The sequence below is a fragment of the Helianthus annuus genome, chromosome 13 (assembly GCF_002127325.2).
Source record: "Helianthus annuus cultivar XRQ/B chromosome 13, HanXRQr2.0-SUNRISE, whole genome shotgun sequence".
In the NCBI taxonomy this organism is placed as follows: domain Eukaryota; kingdom Viridiplantae; phylum Streptophyta; class Magnoliopsida; order Asterales; family Asteraceae; genus Helianthus; species Helianthus annuus.
The window spans coordinates 141,598,039-141,623,366 of record NC_035445.2 but is presented as its reverse complement, the minus strand read 5'-3'; the positions used below and the strand labels follow the sequence as shown (position 1 = coordinate 141,623,366).

At 37.5% G+C, this 25,328-nt stretch overlaps 3 protein-coding genes across 3 annotated transcripts; all 3 read left to right on the top strand.

The window, feature by feature from the left end:
* Positions 1–28: 28 nt before the first annotated feature.
* LOC110899557 (SUMO-conjugating enzyme UBC9) lies at positions 29–2,813 on the top strand. Its single transcript, XM_022146442.2, has 5 exons — positions 29–53; positions 147–230; positions 1,599–1,726; positions 2,101–2,205; positions 2,467–2,813. Exons 2-5 carry the CDS (start codon positions 161–163, stop codon positions 2,608–2,610), a joined length of 447 nt encoding a protein of 148 aa, XP_022002134.1. The 5' UTR covers positions 29–53; positions 147–160; the 3' UTR covers positions 2,611–2,813.
* A 3,978-nt stretch (positions 2,814–6,791) lies between these two features.
* On the top strand, positions 6,792–10,232 carry LOC110899556 (ubiquitin-conjugating enzyme E2 28). The gene is made up of 5 exons (XM_022146441.2): positions 6,792–6,933; positions 7,063–7,141; positions 8,540–8,667; positions 8,814–8,918; positions 9,912–10,232. Exons 2-5 carry the CDS (start codon positions 7,072–7,074, stop codon positions 10,053–10,055), a joined length of 447 nt encoding a protein of 148 aa, XP_022002133.1. The 5' UTR covers positions 6,792–6,933; positions 7,063–7,071; the 3' UTR covers positions 10,056–10,232.
* Positions 10,233–12,402: 2,170 nt separating this feature from the next.
* On the top strand, positions 12,403–16,787 carry LOC110899554 (SUMO-conjugating enzyme UBC9). Its single transcript, XM_022146439.2, has 5 exons — positions 12,403–12,493; positions 12,557–12,646; positions 14,282–14,409; positions 15,705–15,809; positions 16,386–16,787. Exons 2-5 carry the CDS (start codon positions 12,577–12,579, stop codon positions 16,527–16,529), a joined length of 447 nt encoding a protein of 148 aa, XP_022002131.1. The 5' UTR covers positions 12,403–12,493; positions 12,557–12,576; the 3' UTR covers positions 16,530–16,787.
* The last annotated feature ends 8,541 nt before the right edge of the window (positions 16,788–25,328 follow it).

The following is a 25,328-nucleotide window of genomic DNA, read 5'->3' as shown; positions in this document are numbered from 1 at the left end:
AGTATATATAACCCATTTCTACAAACACCATCATTTTGTTCCGGATCTTTGAGGTGATTCATTGCGCACTTTTCTCTCTTGATTCTCCTTCTTTTCGCATTACGTCATCTAACTTTCGTTAGGGTTTCTGTTTGCTCAAATTTTAGGGTTTCATTGAGCGATGGCTTCGAAGCGGATCTTGAAGGAGCTCAAGGATCTTCAGAAAGATCCTCCTACCTCTTGCAGCGCTGGTACCGATCTCTTAGATCCTCTTTTCGATGCTTTTTTTACGAACGTTTCATTTGATTTCTCGTCTTTTTGTGTTGATTCGTTGAATTTGGCTTTGATTTGTTGTTTGATCGGGTGATAAGATGCATTATTTGGAAATTGTGAGGAACATGATCTGATCTTTTTTAGAAAAGTTAATTTGTGATGTAAATGTTCTTGTTTGTTGATATATATTGTTGATCAAGTATAACTTTATAGCTAGGGCTGCAAACGAACTGAACGCGTTCGTTTGTTAAGAAATATATGTGTTCACGAACTCTTCATGAGTTTATGAACACTCAATGAATGAGGTGTTATGTTTGTATTCGTTTGTTAAGGGAATGAACTTGTTGGTGTTCGTTTGTGTTTGTTTGTTAAATTTAGTCAACGAACGAAAATGAACGTTGATGAACACAAATGAGCACAAACTAATGTTCATGAACATAAATGGAAACAAATGAACACAAACAAGCGTTCATGAACAAAATATATAATACACTAACACTTATTAAATATTTTATTTGTCGAAATTTTGAAGTATTTAAATAAAATATAAAACCTAAAAACAGTAATGAACTATCGAACACAATCGAACATGTTACCAAACGTTCACGAACATAAACGAACGAACACGGCATCTATTCATGTTCGTTCGTTTAACCGAACGAACGGAATTTCTTGTTTGTGTTTGTTTGTTTAATAAACGAACGAACACAAACGAACTTCCTACCGAACGGTTCACAAACTGTTCGCCGAATGTTTGTTTCGTTTGCAGCCCTATTTTATAACAATATAACATCAGAACGTACTTTTCTTAGCAATTCAGTTCGTTTGATATGATTAGCAAACTTGTATAGTTGCTGGTTATATTGCAGATTAACATGACTGAATTTTTATCGTATCTTGTTCTGCGTGGTGTGTTTTTCTGGTACTTTTAAGACCCGGTCATCCAGGCATTATTATGCAATAATGCATGTGGGATTGTGGTGCATATAGAGTAAGATTTATGCTATGTGCTATTTAGCCAACCCGTTCGACCCGTTTGACCCTTTTCACTTTTAGCTATTGTTTTCTTTGACCCACTTGAATTGTTTGAGACGAAAAAAAAGATAGTGACCTCCTATTACTAAATGCGCTGGAATCTCTACCTCTAAGCTAAACGTATATGATACATTCAGATTATTCACCCATCTGATGAAACAGGTTTCATGCAAACAATAATCATAAAGTTCATCATTTTTTTTTTCGTATACGATACCTCTAACCTAAACATATACGATTTTAGATACCTATGCATTTGATGGAAGTTGTTTCATTTATGGTTTACCCAAGTTTTGTTACTCTAATTTTAGGCCCCGTGGGAGAAGACATGTTTCACTGGCAAGCAACAATCATGGGTCCTCCCGACAGTCCTTATTCCGGTGGGGTCTTTCTAGTTACTATCCATTTCCCTCCAGATTACCCTTTTAAGCCACCTAAGGTAAACATTAACTTTTCTGCATACTCATCATATTCAGTATTCAATCATTTTAACTTCTGACTTAATGTTAAGTTTTCTCTCTGCACGTATATATGTTAACAAGGTGTGATATACTAATACTGCAAGAAAAAGAAAATCTTTAATTAAATAGTTTCTATGATGGTAAAAGAACAATTTAAAGGTGCGTGCATTAACTTTCTTCATTGGTGTTCATGATTAAACTACACTTCAAAGGCATAATAGTAGATAGAATGGCTAATAATTTGGTTTCGCCTCTATGCATCAAGTAAGGTGACACTGTATCATATTCCGGTTATGATTCATACATAGTTTCCATTTGTTGCTTAATATGCATTTGTGGTCAACTTCTTTAGGTAGCTTTCAAGACGAAAGTTTTCCACCCGAATATCAATAGCAATGGCAGCATATGTCTTGACATTCTTAAAGAACAATGGAGCCCAGCTCTTACCATCTCCAAGGTTTGTGCTTACTACTCAAGTTAAGTTAGATATTTAGATTATTACCGTAACAAGAGATATATACTCAGACTTACAAAAATATAGAATGAAAAGTTAGTGGGTAGACACAATCCGGCCTGAACCTTTTTGACCCTTTTTAAATTTCTACCATCTTTGACCGATAACAGCACCCGTCCGTTTTGCCACCTACGCAAATAATTTAATGGCTTCGCAATTGTTTCATATGTAGTGATGATTTGTTATTGCATACATGATATGTAGGTGTTGCTGTCAATATGCTCCTTGTTGACGGACCCGAACCCAGATGACCCTTTGGTGCCGGAGATTGCGCACATGTACAAAACGGACCGGAACAAGTACGAGACGACTGCGAGAAGCTGGACTCAGAAGTATGCCATGGGCTAACAATGCTGCTTGACCCCCAAAGGTGAGATAGAGATATGAAGAAGGGCTCCTTTTCTTTGTGGTTTCTGCTTCTGTTATTGTCCTAAAATGTGTGGAATTGAATTGAATTGAATTGTAAGATAAAGTTTGAAAAGGAAACATGCCCTCCTTCCATACTCGTGTGCTTTCATTTTCTTTGGGAATATATTATGCCTTCTCTAAAATGTGATTGCGGGTCGGGTCGGGTTACCCGTTTGTAGTGATTATTAATTTATCTTTTTCTTTAATCTCATTACAAGCAACTTGGTACTTGAATTTTGTACACTAGCACATGTTTTGTTTACTGTAGATTCCACAAGTTGTATCTAAGCTTTTTTGAAAGTCAATGACGGCAATGATACAGTTGTTAAGAGATCAAGTTGAAGTTGTTTGAAATCAAATAACTGTCAAAGATTCACATTTTTCATTTTTGCATGTGTAAAACTGTGTTTTTTTTCAAATCCAAAAAGGTAAAACTTTTATTCCTAAAAGTAGTTTTGAAGCAAAAAAAGAGTAAACAATCCGAGTTTTACTTTCTGAATTTGAAGCAATTTTTTTTCCTTATACGATTTGGCCTAAAAAGGTTATTTTCGGATCATATAATAAGAAATTTTGTGAAAATGATTTTTATTTGTGTGTTGGCTTATACCTAATAGTTATTTTGTAACAAATTTCACATCTATAACCGGACATGTTTTATCCACTACATGTGTGTAAACCTAACTATCATTGATACATACTTAAAGTAAGTCATTTTTGACATTTTCGATATCGTTATTATCGGTATCGGTACCAGTTCGGTACGGTACCGGTAAAAGACTGATTTTTATCTTCAAATACCGGTACCGTACTGGTCCCGTACCGACACCGGTACCCAGTTTTGGCGAATTTGGGTATCGGTATTTTCAGTATCGGTACCGGTTCAGTACGGTACCGGTACCACGCTCATCCCTCCTTAAAGCTAGGTGATACACGGCTGCTTTATTTCGTGTATCATCATCGATCATCTCTTTCATGTTATTCATTTTTCCATGATCATGGCAATACAACTCTTGTGAAGTATGTTTGTCCAAGAAGCATCCGATAATTTATTCCAATTGAGTATTATCCAAATAAACTAATTTAAACCAACTCGTATGACTATGAACATACAAGGAATGTATAAAAGGTTGGTTAGTAAGGGTGGTGATCCGGAAACACTATAGGAGGTCTTTAAAATCACAACATCGATCACTTATAACTGGTTTAGATACTATTCATGTGAGACATATGTTGCTTTAGAAACTACCACCCTATCGATAGACATATATGTAAGTATCGAATGATGAGTTATGAAGATCCAAACATACATATAACAAACAATGACCTTGCAAATTTTTAACTGCTTGAAAAACTACAACCCTGGAATATTTTTAACCTTAGTTTGATATGGTTATTCCAGAAACCGAAAAATTAACCGATGACTTCGGTTACAACTAGACCAGAGGGTGTGGATACCGCCTCTGGCCATGTCACCATTGATGGCGCCCTATAGCGCCCCTCCCCCTTTCCCGTCCGTCAAAGGGGGGCCATAGATTAATCGCTAGCCCAGTAACAAGCGTGCCAACAACTCTATTTTGGTGGTCCCCATATACAATACCATTTGGCAACAATATTTTTATATTAAAAAAAAGATATTAACTTGTATTTTTAAATTTTAACACTATATTTTTACTCAAACCATACCATTTCTACCATCTATTCTCCATAAATTTTATACATTCTATCGTACTCACGCAATGCTTCTCAACAATCAAAACGCGTGGACCCCAATAATCCGTTTGGGGCAATTTAGCGAACAATGAGCAAGAAGAACGGTACCGAAGAGACCCGCGAACGGGCGAGATTGGGTATTATCCGATGCCACCCACCACCCCTACCTCCCCTCATCCGACAACGCCACCACCGCTTCCTAGTTTTTTATGGCAAACTATTCCGCACCACCATTTTTCCACAAACCCAAAACATACCCGAAACCCAACCCACTTCCTCAAAAGGTGGACGATCGAGAAGGCACCATAAGAAGGGAGAGAATGTCGAACGTGCTCCTAAAACGATCGAGATGTGGACGCCTACCGAAGAACTTGCATTTTCACAAGCATGGCTTGACGTGTCGGAGGATCTGATTCTTGTATTTTTTTTTCTCCATTAACTTTTTATAAATATATTTTTATTTTGTTGGTTCTAAATTTTATTTTTTCAAATTATAGCAACCAACCAAGATATAACAATCTTTTGGAGGCGTATACGTGAGAAGTTTTCCGCCGCGATGGGTCGTGGTGAATATCGTATTTCTGATTCATTTGGGCAAGTGGATCGCAATGCGCACCGAGATTAACAACTTCAACAACATACACAATAGTCTCGTCAACAATTACACAAGAAGAAGCGGTTCAAGCGACGTGGACATCATGACCGCCGCCCCCAACGAATATAGAATTTATCATGGCCATCCGTTTACGATGATACCTTCATGGGAGCTTCTACGCAAATCTTCAAAGTGGCATCTTGTACCACTGTTTGACCTAACAACCCATATGTCAAAACGACCCAAATTAACAACGACTAGCAAGCCATCCGAGTCTGATGCTCGTACTACTATTAACTTAAACGACAACTTGGATAAATTGCATTTCGAGGATTTTAAGAGCTACCACGACCAAAGGGTAGGGATAGAAGCAATGCAGCAACACGAGCACGAGACACCTCCTCTTCAACGCCATCAGATGGCCCATCAAGATTGGATGAGTTCGACAATAGACTCAGACGGCTACTCTCGATCAAGGAAAAGAAGCATGAATTTAAAATGGAGAAACAAATCGAGAAAGATATGAAGTTTTTCCAGAAAGACTTTTCCAACCTACCAGAGGAGGACCAAGTCATTTTAGAGGCTCATAAGGCAAAAATCTGAGGAAAATATATGTAGTTTTATAGTAGGTTTTTATTTTTATTTTTAAGTTGGTTGTTTTTTAAGTAACCTTACAGCGTTTTGTTTTGGCTTAGCTTTTTGAAACAATATAATAAGGTGGAAAAAGTCATTTTGAAAATTCAAGGTTTCCTAGCTTTTCAAAATGATTTTTTTCACCTTATAAAAAAGTTATTTAAAAAGTCTTTTTCACGTGTTCAAACATTATTGTGACTTATTGGCTTGAAAAAACCAATACGTTGTTTCAAAAAGCTAAGCCAAACACCCCTCCTAAGTAGTTTGTAATCTTTTATTTATTTTATTGAAATTATGTTTCTTAAAATTTGGTTTTAAATTAAAATAGTATATAAATTAAAAAATACAAATTAAAAATAAAACAAATAATTAGGTGACCATGATAGGAGCTTTAAACCATTGCAAAGATGTTAAAAAGGGGCTTTAAAGCCCCTTCATATGAGGCGTCGCTAGATGACGCTGACTTGGCATAACACAACCCATAGAGGCTTAAAACCACACCAACCAGCCTTACACTTAATGCTAAGACCGAACGTAATAGGCGTTTTTAGCCCCCAATCTCGCCCAAACACGTCGGGGGCGTGTTTGGCTGGTTTTTGAGTTTTTGCGTGTTTAAAATCACGCTTGGAGCAAATTTGAAGGGCCAATCACATTTAATCTTTCTTTCTTTTTTTTTGACCAATAACTTTTTTTTTGTTTTTTTATTTTTATTTAATTCTCTACACTGAATGTTGTGTGTGCTCTATGTAACTCGGACGAAGAGACGACGCTTCACTTATTTACTGGTTGTTTCTATGCGACTGAGATGTGGTCGGGGATTCAAGATTGGTGTCGGTTGGCTCCTATTTTTGCTCTCAAAGTTTCGGACCTTATAAAGATGGTGGATTTAAAAACTACTACGAAGCAGTCTAGATACATTTTGAGAGGGATTATTATTACCACTATGTGGGAGTTATGGAATGAAAGAAATAATAGAATCTTCAAAGGTAAAAGTCGGAGAGCACTTGAAGTCGTGGAGAACATAAAAACAACATCGTATTTTTGGATTCGGAATAGGTTCAGATTTAAAGATATAGATTAGAATGTTTGGTGTAATTTTCCTTTGAACTTGATGTAATGCCGTTTTTGTGCCCTTGGGTCCTTGCTTTGAGGCCCCTCTGTAGCGTTTTTTGAATGAAATTTACCTTTAAAAAAAAAAAAAAATTCCCCACTACAACCATCAACATCAACAGAAAATATCTACAATTAACTACTGTATATAAACTCTTCTCTCGAAACGCCGTTGATTCCTCCCAACTTTCACAAGGAGGTTGAGGATCTTCAAGGTTCCCCTTTCGATTTCTTATTTTCTCTTCTATCTGTATACCTATAACCACTGTTATGTGCGCAATTTCATTGTTTCTAGATGTTGTTTTCTGATTAAAATTAGGGTTTTTTACTTTTGTAAACGTCAGGAATTCCTGATGGCTTCGAAGCGGATCTTGAAAGAACTCAAGGATCTCCAGAAGGATCCTCCTACCTCTTGCAGTGCAGGTATTCTTTTGATTTTGATCTGTTAGATCCTGAATGATTTTGTTGTTTTTTTTAGGTTTTTGGTTTGAATTTTGATCTCTAGGGTTTAATTGTTTTGCGTGTCGTGTTTGGTTGAAAATTAGGGATTCGTGGTTTGATCTGTAGGGAAAATTAAATTAGTAGGCTGTGGATGAAGGATTTTGATGTGAAAGTTTGTTGATTATGGTTTTGAGTAATGAGTACATCATCATTAGGGTTCATCACTATAAGGCTACACGGTATGGAGGTTAGTCCTCCACCGTCCCGGACCGGCAACGAACCAAACACCACGCCGCCGCGGCCCCCCCCCCCCCCACCCCCCCTTCTGGACGTTGGAGCCGATCCACTAGATGACAAAAATGACTCCTCCCCCTCTCTCACACACCTATACATACACTATATACATATACATTTTAGGTCCATCCCCCATTTCCATGCCTCAATCCTCTTTGCCCCATCCTACGTGGCGGACCATCCTCCAAGGGAGGACCATCACCATACCGTGTAGCCTAAGAATTTAGCTGATGTTTGTGTATCAGATTATCAGTCATCAGAGCATATTATCTCATGAAATGAATGGTTCATATTTAGAAAAAAAATGATTTTTCTTTTAACAGAAGTTTGGATTTTTTTTTTTTTTTAAATTTGGGATGCCCCTAATTAGGCTGTATTTTTTCGTAAAAAAGGAAATTTGTAATTAATTGTGAAACTGTACGTAGTGCAATTTGACCCGACGGAGGCTTTAAAGAAGCGTATCAAGTAAAGTACTTGATCTAATGCACATTAAAGAAGCGTTTCGAACGTTCTAGAGAAAGAAATTGATTCATTGCAGAATATCGAGTGTTCGGTAGTCAATCTAATGGGAAACATGCAACTCAATCTCATTTCTAAATTATTGTTTGGTACCATAGTTGTTAATAGCAACCATAGCGGTCGCTATAGCGCGCTTTATGGCGATGCGACTATGTGTTGCTATGTTGGTTATGGCGATGAATAGCGAGCTTAGCGACAGTTTGGTTTTTTTTTATGTTAATATCAATTAGATATAGCTATAAAATAGCTGGATTTATAGGTTTTTGTTAAATATACATGTAAAATATCATATATACGAGGGTATTTTGATGTAATATACATATACAAATTTTCAAAATTCTTTTTCTAGTGTAATCGCTATTTATAAAATAGCCGTCGCTATTTGTCTCTATTCGCTACGTAGCCTATAGGTGCCTTGTCGCTATTTGTCGCTATTCGCCATCGACAACTATGTTTGGTACACATTATCATCTGATTAAGTAATAAATACCGATACATAATAGCTAAGTTTGAAATACGCATCATAATCTTCTTTGTGTTTACCTTAACTCCGTAATGTGTTTTTAGGCCCAGTGGCAGAAGACATGTTTCACTGGCAAGCAACTATTATGGGTCCGCCTGACAGTCCGTACACCGGTGGAGTGTTTCTAGTTACTATTCATTTCCCTCCAGACTATCCGTTTAAGCCACCTAAGGTAATAATTATCAGCCACTAGTTGTTTTGGACGAGATGTATTATCTTCGTTTTACATGCTCAATTTATTTAAAGGTTTCAAGATTTAAAGATAATTCTTTTCGAGTGTTTGTTACTTAAATGTGCACATCATCTATCTTTTCTTAGGTGGCTTTCAGGACAAAGGTTTTCCATCCGAACATCAACAGCAATGGCAGCATTTGTCTTGATATTTTGAAGGAACAGTGGAGCCCGGCTCTGACTATTTCCAAGGTTAGTGTTTTTTACACCGCAATTTGACCTGAATATCTGAATAATTATGCATAAGATTCGTGACTGTTTTTGTGATATCCTCTGTAGTGTAGGAATTATTTCAATTTTTTTTCACTTGAATTAATTATTTTATGTAATTGAGTCTTCCATTTTTCTCTCTCATATGCATGCGATCTACAAATTGAAAACTTATTAACTATAAAACAAATATGATCTGATTAGATACTATGTGCGAGTATTGATCATGGAGGAATCGTCTCAAGTAGGTAACTCGTTACCGGTTAAAAAAGTGCGACTTTTTTACAGATGGCCGATGGGTTGGGTTGACCCGGGACGCTATTTGTTCAGATTTTTCATTTGTCCTATCTGTAATCTATATAATCTTTTCATTCTTTTAACATTAGATCCATTATTGATAAAAGCATAACTTGTATTGTCCCACTAGTAAGAAAATGGGTCAAAGTGGACACCTTCTAATTGTGAAGTTCCAGTTTACTTCATTGCAAATGATTGGATGAGACACAATTTTAGAGCAGCATCCTCATCATCATCATCATACTCAGTAAATCCCACCAATAACAAAGCTAAGGTAGGGTCTGAGGAGGGTAAGATGTAGACAGCTTTACCTCTACCCCGTAGGAATAGAGAGGCTGTATCCAGTGAGACCCTCAGCTCGATAGTAGTTTTGCATCAAGCCTTGGACATAAGGCACATAACACTCAAGCAATCGGGACAAAAGCCGATTTAGTGCATGTACCCCCTTGTCTTTTGGCAATCAACGCCACCACATGATGCATGATTAACCGTCCCCCGCTTTTTAACGTTATTTTCACGAAATCAGTAATATTAGTGCACTTTCACTTTTGCCTCGCAGGGCCCACACATATATAATTATATGCGCACACGTCAACCTGGGCGTTTATCAGTTTGTTAAATAGAGAAACCCGACAGTTTGTTAAATAAAAGTTTACTGTTTTTTTACTTTTTTTGTAGGTGTTGCTGTCAATTTGCTCTCTGTTAACAGACCCGAACCCAGATGACCCTCTGGTGCCGGAGATTGCTCACATGTACAAGGTTGATAGGAGCAAGTACGAGACAACGGCTAGAAGCTGGACCCAGAAGTATGCCATGGGTTAGTTGTAGTGTGAACTGAAGAAGGAAAAGGCTCCTTTCTTCTTTTATGTTTTCTGTTTTATAAAATGTATGAATGAAAAATCTTCTAAGGAGCTGTTGTAAGATATACTTTAAAAGGGAAATGTAACAATTTCCCTTTTGTGCTTGCGTTTATTACCTGGAAGATTTTTGTTCAGTTCACTTTCTATGTTATCGTTTATTAGTCTCATTTAGGGATGGGCTCGAAAGGAGTCGCATACCGTAAAAAGAATGGGTACCGGCAGGGTATAGTATTCGAATGTAAAAAGTGGGTAAAATACTATCTCGTACTGAACCGGTACCTAACAGAAAGTACCCATTTTGAAAAATGCCAAAAATGGGTACCGAATTTCAATCGGTAAGGTACGGTTCGGTACCGGTAGTTTGGTGGTTTGGCACTAGGGATGCCAGTAGGTCAGGTATGAGACTGTATATGATAATTTTAGTTCCATACATATCCTAAAATTATGTCCCGTACCCGATCTCAAGACAACTACAAGCGAAGTGGTTGATTTTTTTTTGTTTGAATGGTTGGATTTTATGATTAAAGATTAGGACCAACATATGCTGCTGTAAAAAGAACGTACAACACGAAATAAAAATGACATACATGTAACACCCCCAATCTAAACTAGTTTATTATGTCTTTTACATTGAAATCCACCTATCTAACCCAGTTAATGTTCTCAAACTTCGAACGACTTTTTAACCAGATGAACGAATCTGCCTTCATCTCCTCCACCCCTTTACTACCCGAAGCTTGAATTCCGTTGAAGTCCTGTTCGTTCCGCGCCTTCCAAATGTGCCAAATACCGATTGTAGTCCCTGAGCCCAGCTTTTAGCAAGCTAAAAAAGTTTGACCTGAGCGTACTCTGCGAAGAAGAGAGAAGGAAAATACAGATGGCAAAAAGCAATTCTTCCGGCTGCTGAGTTGAACGCAACACTTTCGTTGGTCGGGTTTTTATACGTGACTCCAGGCTTGAGTTGGGCTGCGTCTTTAGCCTAAGGCTTCATTTATGAGCCTATACATTAACTACAGTATAGTCTATAGGTCTACAAAAAACCCAGTATTAACCCTACCCAATAAAAAGCCTGAAATTGGGCATTAAAAAATCACTTCTAATATCGATTGTACCGAAAGATCTAATATAAACTCAATAAACATCGTTTTTTATTTATTTACATGTATGTGTGTATGTATGTAAATGGGCTTAAAAACTTAACAGTTAACTCTAAATATCATAACCGGTTTCTAACCTACAGTTATTTTCGAACCTACACCGGTTTATTATATATTGGTTAGTAACCTCTAGTTCCAACCATGTTATACCTGACCCGAACCAATCAACCCCATGAAACCGTAACCCAAAAAACCAATCGCTTTATCTTCAAAACCTAGCTCCATACCCAAACTGGTTATTTAAATAAATGCTTTTTACCCTCTTGACCATACCCAGAACCGAGATTTGTGCAACTCAATGGACACGAGAGGTGTAGAAGAACTAGGTTTAGGCCCAAACCGGATCGGTTTTTCTTAATGCGGGTCCAAATCACTTTAAAAAAAACCGGTTCTAGTTACGAATCAATTTTAGATTAAAAAGCCTAACCTTATAGGAATAGATTAGGTTCGGGCCCAAACCTTATAAACCGGTTTAATAAAGCTGAACCCGGCTGAGTTTAAAACCCGTATTAGTTATATATATATATATATATCAAACGATGAAGCTTCTTATGAATATTGCTCTTTTTTTTTTGTCTTGTAGTGGCTTTTTTCTTTCATTATTTATGTCTTGTAGTGAGTTTGTATGTATTTTACGCTAACTTACGGCATAAATTCGTGTTTGCCTTTGTTATGTCACGTAGCGGTACAAATTCATGTTTTTGTTTTATGGTTTTCCCAGTTTGGTTATCTTTTGTTTAATACTTAGCACAATTTTACAACTCTCGCGTCCGCAACACGGGGGTCAACATCGGTACCTGTACCGTATTCGTTTTTTTGGTTTTTATCGATGTAGCGGTATAAAATTCGTTGAACACAAAGTTGTATACGCACGAAAGTATTATTTTGGTATCGTAAGCTATATCGAGTGTAGGTACCATAATGAACCGAACCAACACCAATTGAACTACATCGATACCAATACATGTATTTGTTTTTATAGTTTTCAATCGATATAAAAAACATGACGATTGTTATGCCGAGTATCGGTATCATGCTAGTAGTGTAATGAAACGAAGTGATACTAACCGAAAACCGGCGGGCCGGGGTCTAGCTCAAACCTGTTTCTGTTTTGCACTGGGCCGGGTTATAACCCAAATCGATTTTTTGTAGGTATGTATAAAAGCCCATTTGTACGTACAAACAAAGAGCATCATTTTCCTCACAGAATCCTGATATCCAGAGAGAGGTCAGGATCTTTGAGGTGAGATTCATTGCGCACTTTTTCTCTTTTGATTCTCCTCCTTTTCTCATTACCTTTCGTTAGGGTTTCTTTTTGCTCGAGCGATGGCTTCGAAGCGGATCTTGAAGGAGCTCAAGGATCTTCAGAAAGATCCTCCTACCTCTTGCAGCGCTGGTACCGATCTCTTAGATCCAACTTTTGATTCAATCTCTCGTCTTTTTGTTGATTTTTGCATTGTGTGTGTTGAATTACGTTCTTGTTGCCTGAATTTGGCTTTGATTTGTTGTTTGATGTGGTGAAAAGCTGAATTATGTGGAATTTGTGAAGAATATGGCTTCATCTTTCTCTAGAAAAGTTAGGTTAAGTTTTTTTTTTTTTTTTTTTTTTTTTTTAGTAATTTTCTGTATAGTTTGCCCATTTGTTGATTAGTGTTGTAGATCATGAATGCTTTGTATAGGGCGTATTGTTGTTTGTATAGGTAGGATCCCATGGATCTTAAAAAGGAAGTTGAACATGAAAGTGTTTGAGTTGGATCTGTGTGCATGGACTTTTTGAATGATATTGAGTTTACGATAATACGATCTGATTTTATATGTAGCGTATTTGTCTCACTGAATGATATGGAGGTTTAAATAAGTGAATTTTCTTTTTTCTGTTAATTTATGACCACAATGAGTGGGAAATTGCGATAATGCAAGTGATTTATGTCAAAGTTAATGGTTTGAAACAGCAGAAGAAAAACATGCTATGAACAATTGAGCATCACAACAAGAAACTTCAGATATTTCCAAATGCACAATCACCAGACCGCAAGTGTGTTAACATGTAAAAACCTAAAACAATACTACGCAGTTAAAAATGAATTGTACAAGAACAAGAAGAGCGTATGCTATAAGCTGCACAATTGGGTGCTTTAAATATGTTTTAGGCAAAAATGTAAAATACAAGTGTATTAGCATGTTAAAATAACATAACACAACTATGCAATTGTTAAAAAAGGTTATTTTCTTGTTGCCAAGTGCTCACATAACACCAGCGCCTACTTTGGTCATCATATAGATTCTGTTAGCCAATCCACATCGTTTGATACAATTAGCACATTTGTATTGTTGAAGCATCTCTTTGCATTTGCATATTAGTATGACTGAATCTATCTTGTTCTGCATGTGCTTTCTTTGGTATTTTTAAGATCCAAGCATCACTATTAGCACCAGGCCCATTATAGTAATTTCCGTCAATCTAAAAAACGCACCAGTTCATCCGTTCTACTGTATATGGGCCGTTTAGAGTAGACGTTAGGCTACTTCGCTATTCAGCTAATCAAAATTTGGGAGGTCATAAGTCAATATCTTGAGATGAATACACTCCAACGCTGGAAACAACTAAAGTAGAGGTGGCAATATGGCAGGGCCAGCAGGTTGGGTAACGGGTCCAAACTCCAAACTATATTGGGTCAAACGTTCAAAGCAATTCATTTTTGTTAGGGTTTGGTCAGGTTGACCTGGAACACCTTTTATTCCATTTTTAGACTTCTAAATAAATAGTTCACAATAACTATGATTACAAAAACACACTATTACTATAGGAATCTTAGATTTGAATAAACAGATTTAGGAACCTGTGAATTTACATGCTTTAAAAATACACACAAGCAACTTTGATGTTTGAACCCATGCGGCACATTTTATATGTGCTAATTTTTCTAATTTTACTCCCACTTGTACCAATATGGATGTTAATTGTAATGAAAATCATATATCTATATTATTTCATTTATGGTTTACCCAAGTTTTGTTACTGTAATTTTAGGTCCGGTGGCAGAAGACATGTTTCACTGGCAAGCAACAATCATGGGTCCTCCCGACAGTCCTTATTCCGGTGGGGTTTTCCTAGTTACCATTCATTTCCCTCCAGATTATCCTTTTAAGCCACCTAAGGTAAACATTAACTTTTCTACATACTCATCATATTCAGTGCTCCAAAATTTTAACTTCGAGTAAAATGCCATTTTCGTCCCTGAGGTTTGGCCAGTTTTGCGACTTTCGTCCAAAGGTTTGTTTTTCCGTATCTGGATCTAAAAGGTTTGAAATCTTGCCATTTTCATCCGGCTTGTAACTCCATCCATTTTTTTCCGTTAAGTCAGTGGTATCCCCGTCTTTTTTGCTAGCTTAAAGGGCAATTTGGTCTTTTCACTTTATGTAAAAAAATTGAATACCCCTGAAAAAGACTGAATTGCCCTTTAAGTTAACAAAAAGACAGAAATACCCCTGACTTAACGGAGAAAAATGGATGGAGTTATCGGGCTGGATGAAAATGACCATAGTTATTAAAGGCACTAGGCGCACTCAAGGCGCATAGACCTCGCCTGGGGCCTAGGCGCAAAGCGCAAAAAAAGCGAGAGCCTGAGAAAAATAAAGCGCTTAATGAAAAAATTTTAAAAATATATTATGTATTAGAAAATATATTACATAATAAACAAAGTCTATTAATGTAACACTTTATATCATCTAATTAGTACCAAAATATTAGTGTATTAGTGTAGGAAAGTAGTTTTCCTTGATTAAAAGTAGAAATTAGGCTAGAATCTTGTCAGAATTTAGCCAGAAACTCTCCGTAATCTAGGAATCTTGCCGGAAATGTGCGTCTGAATCGTCACCTGGAGGGTTAATGCGCAATTTCCTCGACTTAAAGCGCAACTGCCTCGCCTCGCCTGAAAAATGGGCCTAGGCGCAAGAGGCGATGGCTTTTAACAACTATGAAAATGACAAGATTTTAAACATTTTGGATCCAGATGCTAGAAAAACAAACCTTTGGGCGAAAGTCGCAAAACTGGCCAAACCTCAGGGTCGAAAATGACATTTTACTCTCTTAACTTCTGACTTTATGTCAAGTTTTCTCTCACCAAGTATATATGTTAACAAATATCGAATATACTAAACCGCCAAAAAAAATTACATAAATAGGTTCTATAATGCTAAAGATTTGAAGGTATCACCTGGTTTTATGGTAAAAATCACATAAAACTGAAGTCGAAGGAACAATATTCTATTACTTAAAGTAACAGATGCTTTCATTCACTTCTTTCATTGGCGTAACACACTTTACAAACATTATTGTAAATAAATTAGTTAATAATCTGCTTTTACCTTTATGCATCAGTGTTATCTAGTTATAATTCATATATATTGTTCGCTTCTGTTTCTTAAATTGCGTTTGTGTCCAACTTCTTTAGGTAGCTTTCAGGACGAAAGTTTTCCACCCGAATATCAATAGCAATGGCAGCATATGTCTTGATATTCTTAAAGAACAATGGAGCCCAGCTCTTACCATCTCCAAGGTTCTTCTTTATTTCTTAAAGTTAAAACTAGATCATTATCGTAACAAAAGATTTTATAATCAGACTTAACATATAATTTATAAAAAGTTTCAGCGGGTCAACCCTAACCTTTTTGACCCATTTAGATTTCTACCTTTCTTGACCACCACCGTTTTTCCACCTACACAAATAGCTTGATGGCCTCACATCTGTTTTAGTGTAAAGTACACAGATGGTCAATGTGGTTTACCAAAATTTTGGATTTGGTCCATAGTTTTCCAAAAGTATGCAGATGGTCCATGTGGTTTGCACTTTGGAACACATTTAGTCCCTAGGTTTTTCGAAAAGTACATGGATAGTACCTGTGGTTTGAAATTTATAACGCGTTTAGTCCGTAACTTGGACATGCTAAAACCTTTCAATTTGTTAGCTGGGGATTAAATGCGTTACAAAGTGCAAACCACAGGGATCATCCGTGTACTTTTGAAAAGCTAGGGACCAAATCCAAAAATTGGGTGTATCACAGGGACCATCTGTTTACTTTACTCTTTATTTTATCTGTAGTGATGATTTATGTGTTTGGGGACATGGTAATAGGTGTTGCTGTCAATATGCTCATTGTTGACGGACCCCAACCCAGATGACCCTTTGGTGCCGGAGATTGCCCACATGTACAAAACAGACAGGAACAAGTACGAGACGACTGCGCGAAGCTGGACTCAGAAGTATGCCATGGGCTAGTAGTGATGTGCTGCTGGACCCCCAAAGGTATGATGGAGATATGAAGAAGTGTTCCTTTTCTTTGTGTTTTCTTTATTCTCCTGAAATGTGATCAATGAGTGAAAGTGTTGTCAAACTGTAAGATAGAGATGGAAAAGGAAACATGCCCCGTTCAATACTCTTATGCTTTCGTTTTCTTTGGGAATATGTTATGCGTTTGTTGTGTTTTTACATTGTAGAGAATTATGTATATTCAGGGTTGGGGACCACTTGTGACAAGTATCTCATATATTTCAAGTGTTAGAACGTGGGGTATGGTGGGGCTTGGGTTGGGCATTTGGTGACACGTGTAAAGGGAGCCAGCCCACTGCCAGGTTATGTGTCCGCGGGGTATGGCGGGGCGTGGGTTGGGCTTGGGTTGGGTGCACCGCGTGGCATAAATGTTTTAAAAAAAAATACAAAAAATTTATAAAAAATCATACAACATTTATAAAAAAACCTACAACTTCATTAAAATTTTAAAAATTACATAATCCTAAAAATTACATAATTTCTAAAAATTACAAAATAAGAAAACCTAGAGCGTTAAAAAAATTTCAAAAAGGTCGATCTTGTCGAACACTTTGTTTTCCTTGCCTCGAAACTCTATGTTCGCCACCACCAGCCGGTCCTCGTGGCTTAACTCGTCACCGGGAACCGCTTCGTAGTAAGCCTTGAAACACTCGAGCTTGGGCCGTAGCTCGCGCCATTTATGTTGGCACACGTTGAGGTTGTGGCGGTCGTTACCGACGTTATGTCGGTAGGCCACGAATGCTTCCGCCCAATATTTTGTTTGGCCCGGTGGCCGCCCCTTCATAGCGTCGACGAAGCTAGTTACGAGTGTCATTTCTTCTTGACGGGTCCAGGATGCCATAGTGGTGTTGGGTTCGTGGGATGGGGGGGGACCAGCGGGGTAGCGGGTTCAAGACAGTGGGTAGCCGGTGGGGGTTTTGGTTCGTGGGATGGGGGGACCAGTGGGGTTGGGGTTGCAATATATAGGGCCTTTGGGCGACCCGGGTGGCGATTATAGAAGATGGGGGGATGGGGGGACCAGTTTGAATTTTAAAATTCAAAATTTTAAAACAACCGCCTGACGTGGCGGGTGACCCAATGAGAATCAGCCAGCTCGCTTCGCCATACCGCCCCACGCCCGGCTTGAAAGCCAAGCCCCAAGGGGCCACGCCACAACCCAAGCCCACCCGGGGTGGTGACTTGGGCGTTTTCCCCCAACCCTCGCCCAAACTCCCGCCCCATACCCCATGGCCTTAGGGTGTGTTTGGGATTGCTTATTTAAGCTCAAAAGACTTATTAACTTATGGCTTTTAAAAAAGGAGTTTCTAAAAAAGTGTTTGTCTTATCTTATAAGCCAATAAGTCAATAAATAGTTTTTTAAAAAGTGTTTGGTTTAGCTTATTTATATAAAATGACAAAAAAAAGACATAATCTGATAGATGGCAATCAAACAATGAAGCAAATACAATGGATTGGACCAAGTAACCAAGTCAGATTACCTTAAGCTGCATTTTTTGTCTGTTAGAATAATAGTCAAAGATCTCATATTGGATGCTTTATAGAGCATAACACCTCATGCTCTATAGGGCATAACATCTCAAATGAACATAAGAGTAGTGCATGCCTCAATCTCTCAAATGACCATTGTCCTTCAATCAATCAAGGTGCCAACCATTTGTTTTATTGTATTTCCAGATATGGGTCTCTCTACCCATCTATTTAACGAAAACATAGGATATGGCGATGGAGGCTGGGTATGCGAGAGCAATTATGGGGATGAATCGGCATATGGGGGTAATGTTAGATAAATGGAGTAATGGTAGATGGGGAGTAATGGAGATGGAGTAAATGATGGAGTTGGGTAGATGGGGTGATCTGGAGATAAAGGGTGTAATGGAAAGTTCATCACAATACAATTTCTAACTTCTTAAAACTCTGTTTTTTCAATATAATTGGTGTTTGAGATTGCTTATGAAAAACTACTTTTCCATTTCTCTTTTTCAAAACCTTAAAACATCCTTTTCAACCCAAGACTCATCATTTTCTAAAAAACTTATTTTCTAAAAAGTTACAAGTCAATAAGTTGTTTTATAAGCAATCCCAAACACCCCTTAGAAGTCAATATAAAAAGAGTTATAGCATTTGTCAAATACTACAAAATGACTTATTAACTTAGAAAAGTAAGAGCTAAAAAAATAAGCAATCTCAAACACCCACTTAATACTCGTAGTTGAAGGAACAAGTATCTCACAAGTCACAACAATATATATTAGTTACTAAATGCTGTTACAAAATAAAGATGTTTAAATTAAATGAAAATCGGAAATTACCAAATATCGAATCAACCATGATGTTAAAATTTGAGTAAAAGCAATACAACCATAATATATATAACCGCAACGATAGTTAAGGACTAAATTACAAGTTTTGTCCTTTATGTATGTCCCAAATTGCAGGCGCTGTCCTTTAAACCAAAATTTGACAGGCGGTGTCCTTTGTGTTTTCAAAATCTTGCATGTTTTGTCCTTTAGGCCAAACTTAGTTAGATTTTTTAGTTAAATCTGGTATCAAGAGGCTATTTTGTAAAAAAAAAATTATTCAGGGACTAAATTGTACAAAACTTAATATTATTATTATTACTATTACTACTACTACTACTATTACTACTACTACTACTACTATTATTATTGAGTAAATTACTAACCACCATCACCACCACCCTTCATCACCATCACCACCACCCTCCACCGCCGCCACCACCACCACCGCCGCCACCACCACCACAAAACCAAACTCTCATCATCTTATTACAACTATTTACATGTTTCAAAAATCCATATGCTAAACAGATCAACAATGTAGATGAACAAAAGCTACAAAATAACACATTTATCATCAAATCAGCTTCAACATTTAACCATCAACCGACACAAATCCAGTTCAACTCAAGAAGCCTAAATCTAAAACAACTGCATTCATATAACAAATCATTTCCACATAACACAACAAAAACAAAATCAAACAAAACTCCAAACAAATTAATCAATTTAATCACACCAAAACACAATAAACACCTGGAAAAACCTTCTTTCTCATGCCAGAAAATCCTTCATCTGGTGGAATATTTCCACCTCCAACCCCTCCAATTCCTCCAGATCGTCCTCCTGATATAGCCAAATCAACCCTTGTTAATAGTCCTAGTTCTGTGCTTGATGAAGATAATATAGCCCAGCAGCCACCCTCTTTAGTGGAGATTAGGTCTGCCCCTGGTGTGGCCGCTCATCCCTATCCCCCTAAAATTGAAATCTCCTCTCAAATTGGGAGTGAATCACGCTCAAATCTGTATGAGCGACCTCCCCTATGTGTGAATGGCAGTCAATCGATTCCTCAGCAAACCCAAAAACCGAAAGCAAGAGATGGAGTAGAGAGAGAGAGAATAGATACAGGAGAGAGAGAGAGGCAGTGGTGGTTGAGGGCGGAGTGGTGTGGCGTCGGTAATGGCGGTGGTTGAAGTCGGTGGGTGACTGACGGTGGTGTGAATCGGTGGATGGTCGTGATGAGGGAAGGTGATGGTTGAGCGGCGGAGGGCGGTGGGTGTGGTGGTAATGGCGGTGGTGGTTGCAGGTGTTTGGGGGCGGTGGTGAATGGGGATAAATGGGGAAGAAGACCTAATTTGGGGGTTTTATATTTTTAAGTTTTGTACAATTTAGTCTCTGAATAATTTTTTTTTTTTACAAAATAGCCCCTTGATACCAGATTTAACTAACAAATCTAACTAAGTTTGGCCTAAAGGACAAAACGTGCAAGATTTTGTAAACACAAAGGACACCGCCTGTCAAGTTTTGGTTTAAAGGACAGCGCCTGCAATTTGGGACATACATAAAGGACAAAACTTGTAATTTAGTCATAGTTAAGTATAAAAATGTTTTCTATGTATTAAACATACACCAAAGGGATATGTTGTAGGGTGTCAAGTATATGACAAATGTGTTTCTCTTCATTTGGTTAAGACCATGGAGTATGATGGGGCTTGGGTTGGCGTTTGGGTTGGGCATTAGTTGACACGTGGAATGGGTGGCAGACATGGGTAAACTCACAAGAACACACGGTATGGTGGGGCAGGGGTTTGGGGGGCGTGGGTTTGGTGGGCTTGTGGGTTGACCGGCTGGGCTGACCCGCTGGGCAGACCCAATATGATTTAAAACACAAATTTAATTTTTTTAATATTTTTAAATAAAGAAAATTACAAAAAAAAAAAATTCCTAACTTTTATATTTGTTTTTTTATCTCTTCTCTCAACGCCAAGACTATTTCTAACTCGTCACCCTGTAGGTGATCAATCGGCTGGGATAGAATTTTCAAATCATCCCGTCTTTGTTTCAGGGCATCTCTAGCGACATCTCTAGCTTCTTTGCTCCTTCGTATTTCGGCCCTTTGTTGTTGGAATACGTTGAATGTATCCAACTTGCATGAAATGTCATCCAACTGGTCGCTGTATATTCCCCTACACGAGCCAGAACTCCCAGCTGAAGGCGATGCCGTTTGTTTTTGAGCACGCCTTCTTGAGGCATTTCTTCCATGCTCAGGCCGGTTTGGGCTTGGTGAATCGTCCAAAAGGTCCTCAAACTCTTGATCTCGTGCATCAGATTGGGCTTGGGACGAGGCCCTTGACCTTTTACTAGGCGAGTTAGTTTCGCTACCAGTGGGGATAATCGCCCACTTTGGATGGAATTTACAAATCTCCCAACAATGCATGAAACGGAAGTCGGTGTTCATATTTGATTTGAATGCATTTACTGCATTTGTCAAAACGTCGGCTTCGGTTTCACCACTTTTAGGGTTTTGTTTTGCTTTATTTAAAAAACCACTAAATTTTGTAAGTTGGGTGCTTATCTCGCTCCACTTTGAGGATAAGCTATCGTTTTCACGATAAGTCCCCCTACCCATTTCTTCATGGAATAGTCTACTAACCGATTCCCACAGGGCGGTTCGATGTTGCGAATTTCCTATTTTAATAAAAAAATATTAATATATTAAAAGTTATATAAAAAATAACCATTCCATTAATATAAACAAAGGTTAAGAATACCTAAAGTTGAATGTTGAGATTGTTCACACCAAGCCCTCGCCAATGCAACTTCTTCAGCATAGACCCATTTTTGTTGTTTTTGTTTGGCGGTTTCCACTACTTTATCCTCCTCGGTTTTTTTCTTATGACTCCTCTTTTTGATGGGTTTCGATGCGGAAGGACCATCATTGGGTGGTTGAGTTTCGGGAACGGTTTCGTTTTGTGAAAGGTTGATGGAGGTTGGTGAAAGGTTGATGGGCGATTGTATAAACGGGGTAGGTATCGAATCATCGGAGTGTGGGAAGTTAGTAAATACACGATTCCCAAGAAGCGATGCATAACTCGCTTCATGGGGCATAGAAGAGTGTATGAAAAATGGAGGAGGAATTGGACGATTGGGTGGTGGGCTAGGATTAGCTTCTTGGAATGCATACGGATTGGTCGGGTCATAAGCACGGTTATAAGGATGTATTTTTTCGTATTGTAGAAGGAGAATTTGAAGATGTATAGAAGATGTGGTTGAATGTGGTAAAAAATGGAAGAAAAATGTGAGTTTTATAGTGAAAAAATGGAAGAAATAAATTAAATTTTTTTTTTCATATAGCCGTTGGCCAACGGCTATTTTCTTTTAGCCATTCACAAACCGCCATGTCACCTTGCTCCCCTGCCCCACGCCCGGCTTGAAACCCAAGCCCTAAGGGGCCACGCCCCAACCCAAGCCCACCCGGGGTGGTGCCTTGGGCGTTTTCCCCCAACCCACGCCCCAACCCAAGCCCCATACCCACGGCCTAAGCATTTGAGTCTCACGATGATAAAAAGATATATTTAGGAGTACAACCAGAGGTTGTGTGCTACCTATTAAAAAGATAATAAAAGAAATGGAATGTATGATTGGTGACCTGCTATTCAGGTAAAACATATAAAATTAGAACATCAAAATAAATTTGAACTTGATTGAAACAATTTTTTTTATGAGTGATTTAATTGGAACACTTCTAAAACTTGATTACTATTATGTGAAATATTGCCTTAAAAATATTGTCAGAACTGTAAAATGTATTTTATTTAGTATCATGGTTGAAGACTAACTTACATAAGTCTAGTTTGTTTGGATCAGGGGTCGAGTTTAGTGATCTTGAAATATATGCTAAAGTTTCATGTGGTCGACCTATAAAAAGTTAGTTATTTATTTAGATGTGGACGTGAAAGATGTTTTTACTGTAAAAACATTGAGAAATCACATTGATGGCACAAGTTTATTAAGAGAAAAGTGCACAATTATCTTGGAGTCATGTTGGATCACGTTTCTACTAGACAAAGCTTGGAGATTATAGGTATTGGTGGTCCTAGCTAGCGATTTGCTAATTAGTTGTATTTTATAGAATTCTACTTGTTGGAAAACAAAATGAAACGAGAGTAAATACGTTTTTGGAAAAAAAAAAAAGAAAGCTGTGTTTAAATCTTGAAAATATTGTATACAGTTTATCATCTTAATCTTTTTGTCTTCGTCTTTGTTTTACTCAAAAAATATCAAATATAACTTTGTGATAAAATTTATAAGTGAGATTGAGTGCTTGATTGATTCGTATAGCAAATGCAATAACGAAAGCAATGATATGACACAGTTTGTTATTAGGAAAGTCTTTGATCCTTGGTTAAAAAGTATTTATTTGTACTAGCGGTATTCACAGTGTATTTTGTTCTCGTAGTACAGCCAAATTCAAAGTTTATTAACTTATGGTGCGATAATCGGAGGGCTCTATAAATCAGAAAGAACGGAAATATTTATCCATTAGAATTGTTACGGGTCTGGTTAACTTAGAATTATAGCAAAAGGTGAGCTCAAGAAATCAAGAAAAGTGTCCTAGAGGCTCTTAGAGACCGATTAGTGTCAAGGTATGTGTCAAAACCAGAGTTATGGTGGCAAGTTTTGAAGAAAGGTGGCAGAGATGCAACAAAAGAGGCTACCAACGATTTACTAGCTGTATGAGGAACCCTTACAGACCGTATCCCACATACAGTCCGCAAGGACCTTCAGTGCGTAAGAAATTTAAACACCCCTTGCGGACCGCAAAGGAATGTTGATACGGCCTGTAAGGACCTCCAACTACTATATTTTTTTTGGATTTTAACACTTTCAACCTCTCAACTCTTTATGCCCTTTTAATAAGTATAACCCATCTCCTTCAACATTGTAAATTATGTGGAGGGTTTTGGGACACGTGTCACGTTAAGATTCGATTGGAAAATATCAGGTTGTTACACTAGCCTCTTGGAAGGTATGGGTATTTATAATCATCCCTGATTTTAACAATTATGCCATGTGGCACGACAGATAGTACCGAAATCAGTACTAAAATAAAAAAAAAATTGTTTCTTTCTAATATTGTAGCTTTGAGCATTTGTGATATAACATTCATATGCAGGGGCGGAGGTTAATGGTGGCCCGGGGGTGCCCTGGCCCCTACCGGTTTTTCTCGCTCGTAATATTAATTTTACTGAAAATAACTGATTATTTTTGTATTGTAGAATATTGTTTTTAAGAATCTGCCTCCCACCAATTTGGATTTTAAAAGTCCGTCTCTCACCGAGTTTTTGTTCAATCTCTGCCCCTGTTCATATGGTATATTAACAAAACAACAAATGCTTAACAAAATTACATTTGTTTCCAAGTCCATTAAAAACATAGAAATCTTTAGAATCATAGAAGCAGGATATAATAGGAATTTTTTTGGATAGAAAGGTTATGGAGCAATCATATCCATTAGATTTAATATAAATGATCAAAATTCAATAGGTGGAATGGAAAAAAAAGTGAGTTTGTGTAAGGGTATTTTAGTCCATCCAAAGCAATAGTTTCTCCCTCCTCTAATTCCCCCATTTTTAAAATGTTAATAACTCTTTCCTACGAAATTATTTTTTTTTTATAAAGTTGCACCATAAAAACGAACGTTTTTTATCTTTAAAACGAGTATACTATTGCTATATTTTTTTTATTTTTTTTCCGAAAACCCGAATCGTAAAACGTAATGGTAAAACCCAGTCCATAAAACGCAATTCAAAATGGTAAAACCCATATTGTAATACGCAATACGAAAACCCAGGTCGTTAAACGCAATTCCCAATGGCATAAAACCCAGATCGTAAAACACAATTCAAAATGGTAAAACCCAGAACGTAAAACGCAATTCACAATGATAAAACCCAAATCGTAAAACGCAATGGTAAAACCCAGGTCGTAAAACGCAATTCACAATGGTAAAACCCAGATCGTAAAACGCAATTCGAAAACCCAGGTCGTAAAACGCAACTCGAAAACCAAGATCGTAAAACGCAATGATTGACGAAATTCTTCAGATTTCTTACACAGGTTGAAGCCGACTTCTTAGGATTTCTTCAACGATTGATAAACATTAAATGTTAGAAACATTAACAAACGAATCGATTGATTCGCTTAAAACAAGGAGAAAAAATGAGAAATTATGTAAAATTGAACTGGGTTTCTTCAAAAAAGTTGAAGAACACGTTAATTGAGTGTTTGAATCATTGATTGATGAAGAAAATGAGATAAGATTGACTAAGATAACATTCGAATTTGTTTTTCAATTTTGCCACATGTCACCACCTCATTCCTTGCTACCCTTCCTACCCGAACTATATGTCCTATTTGAACATTTCCCTAGAATCATATTGGCATACGT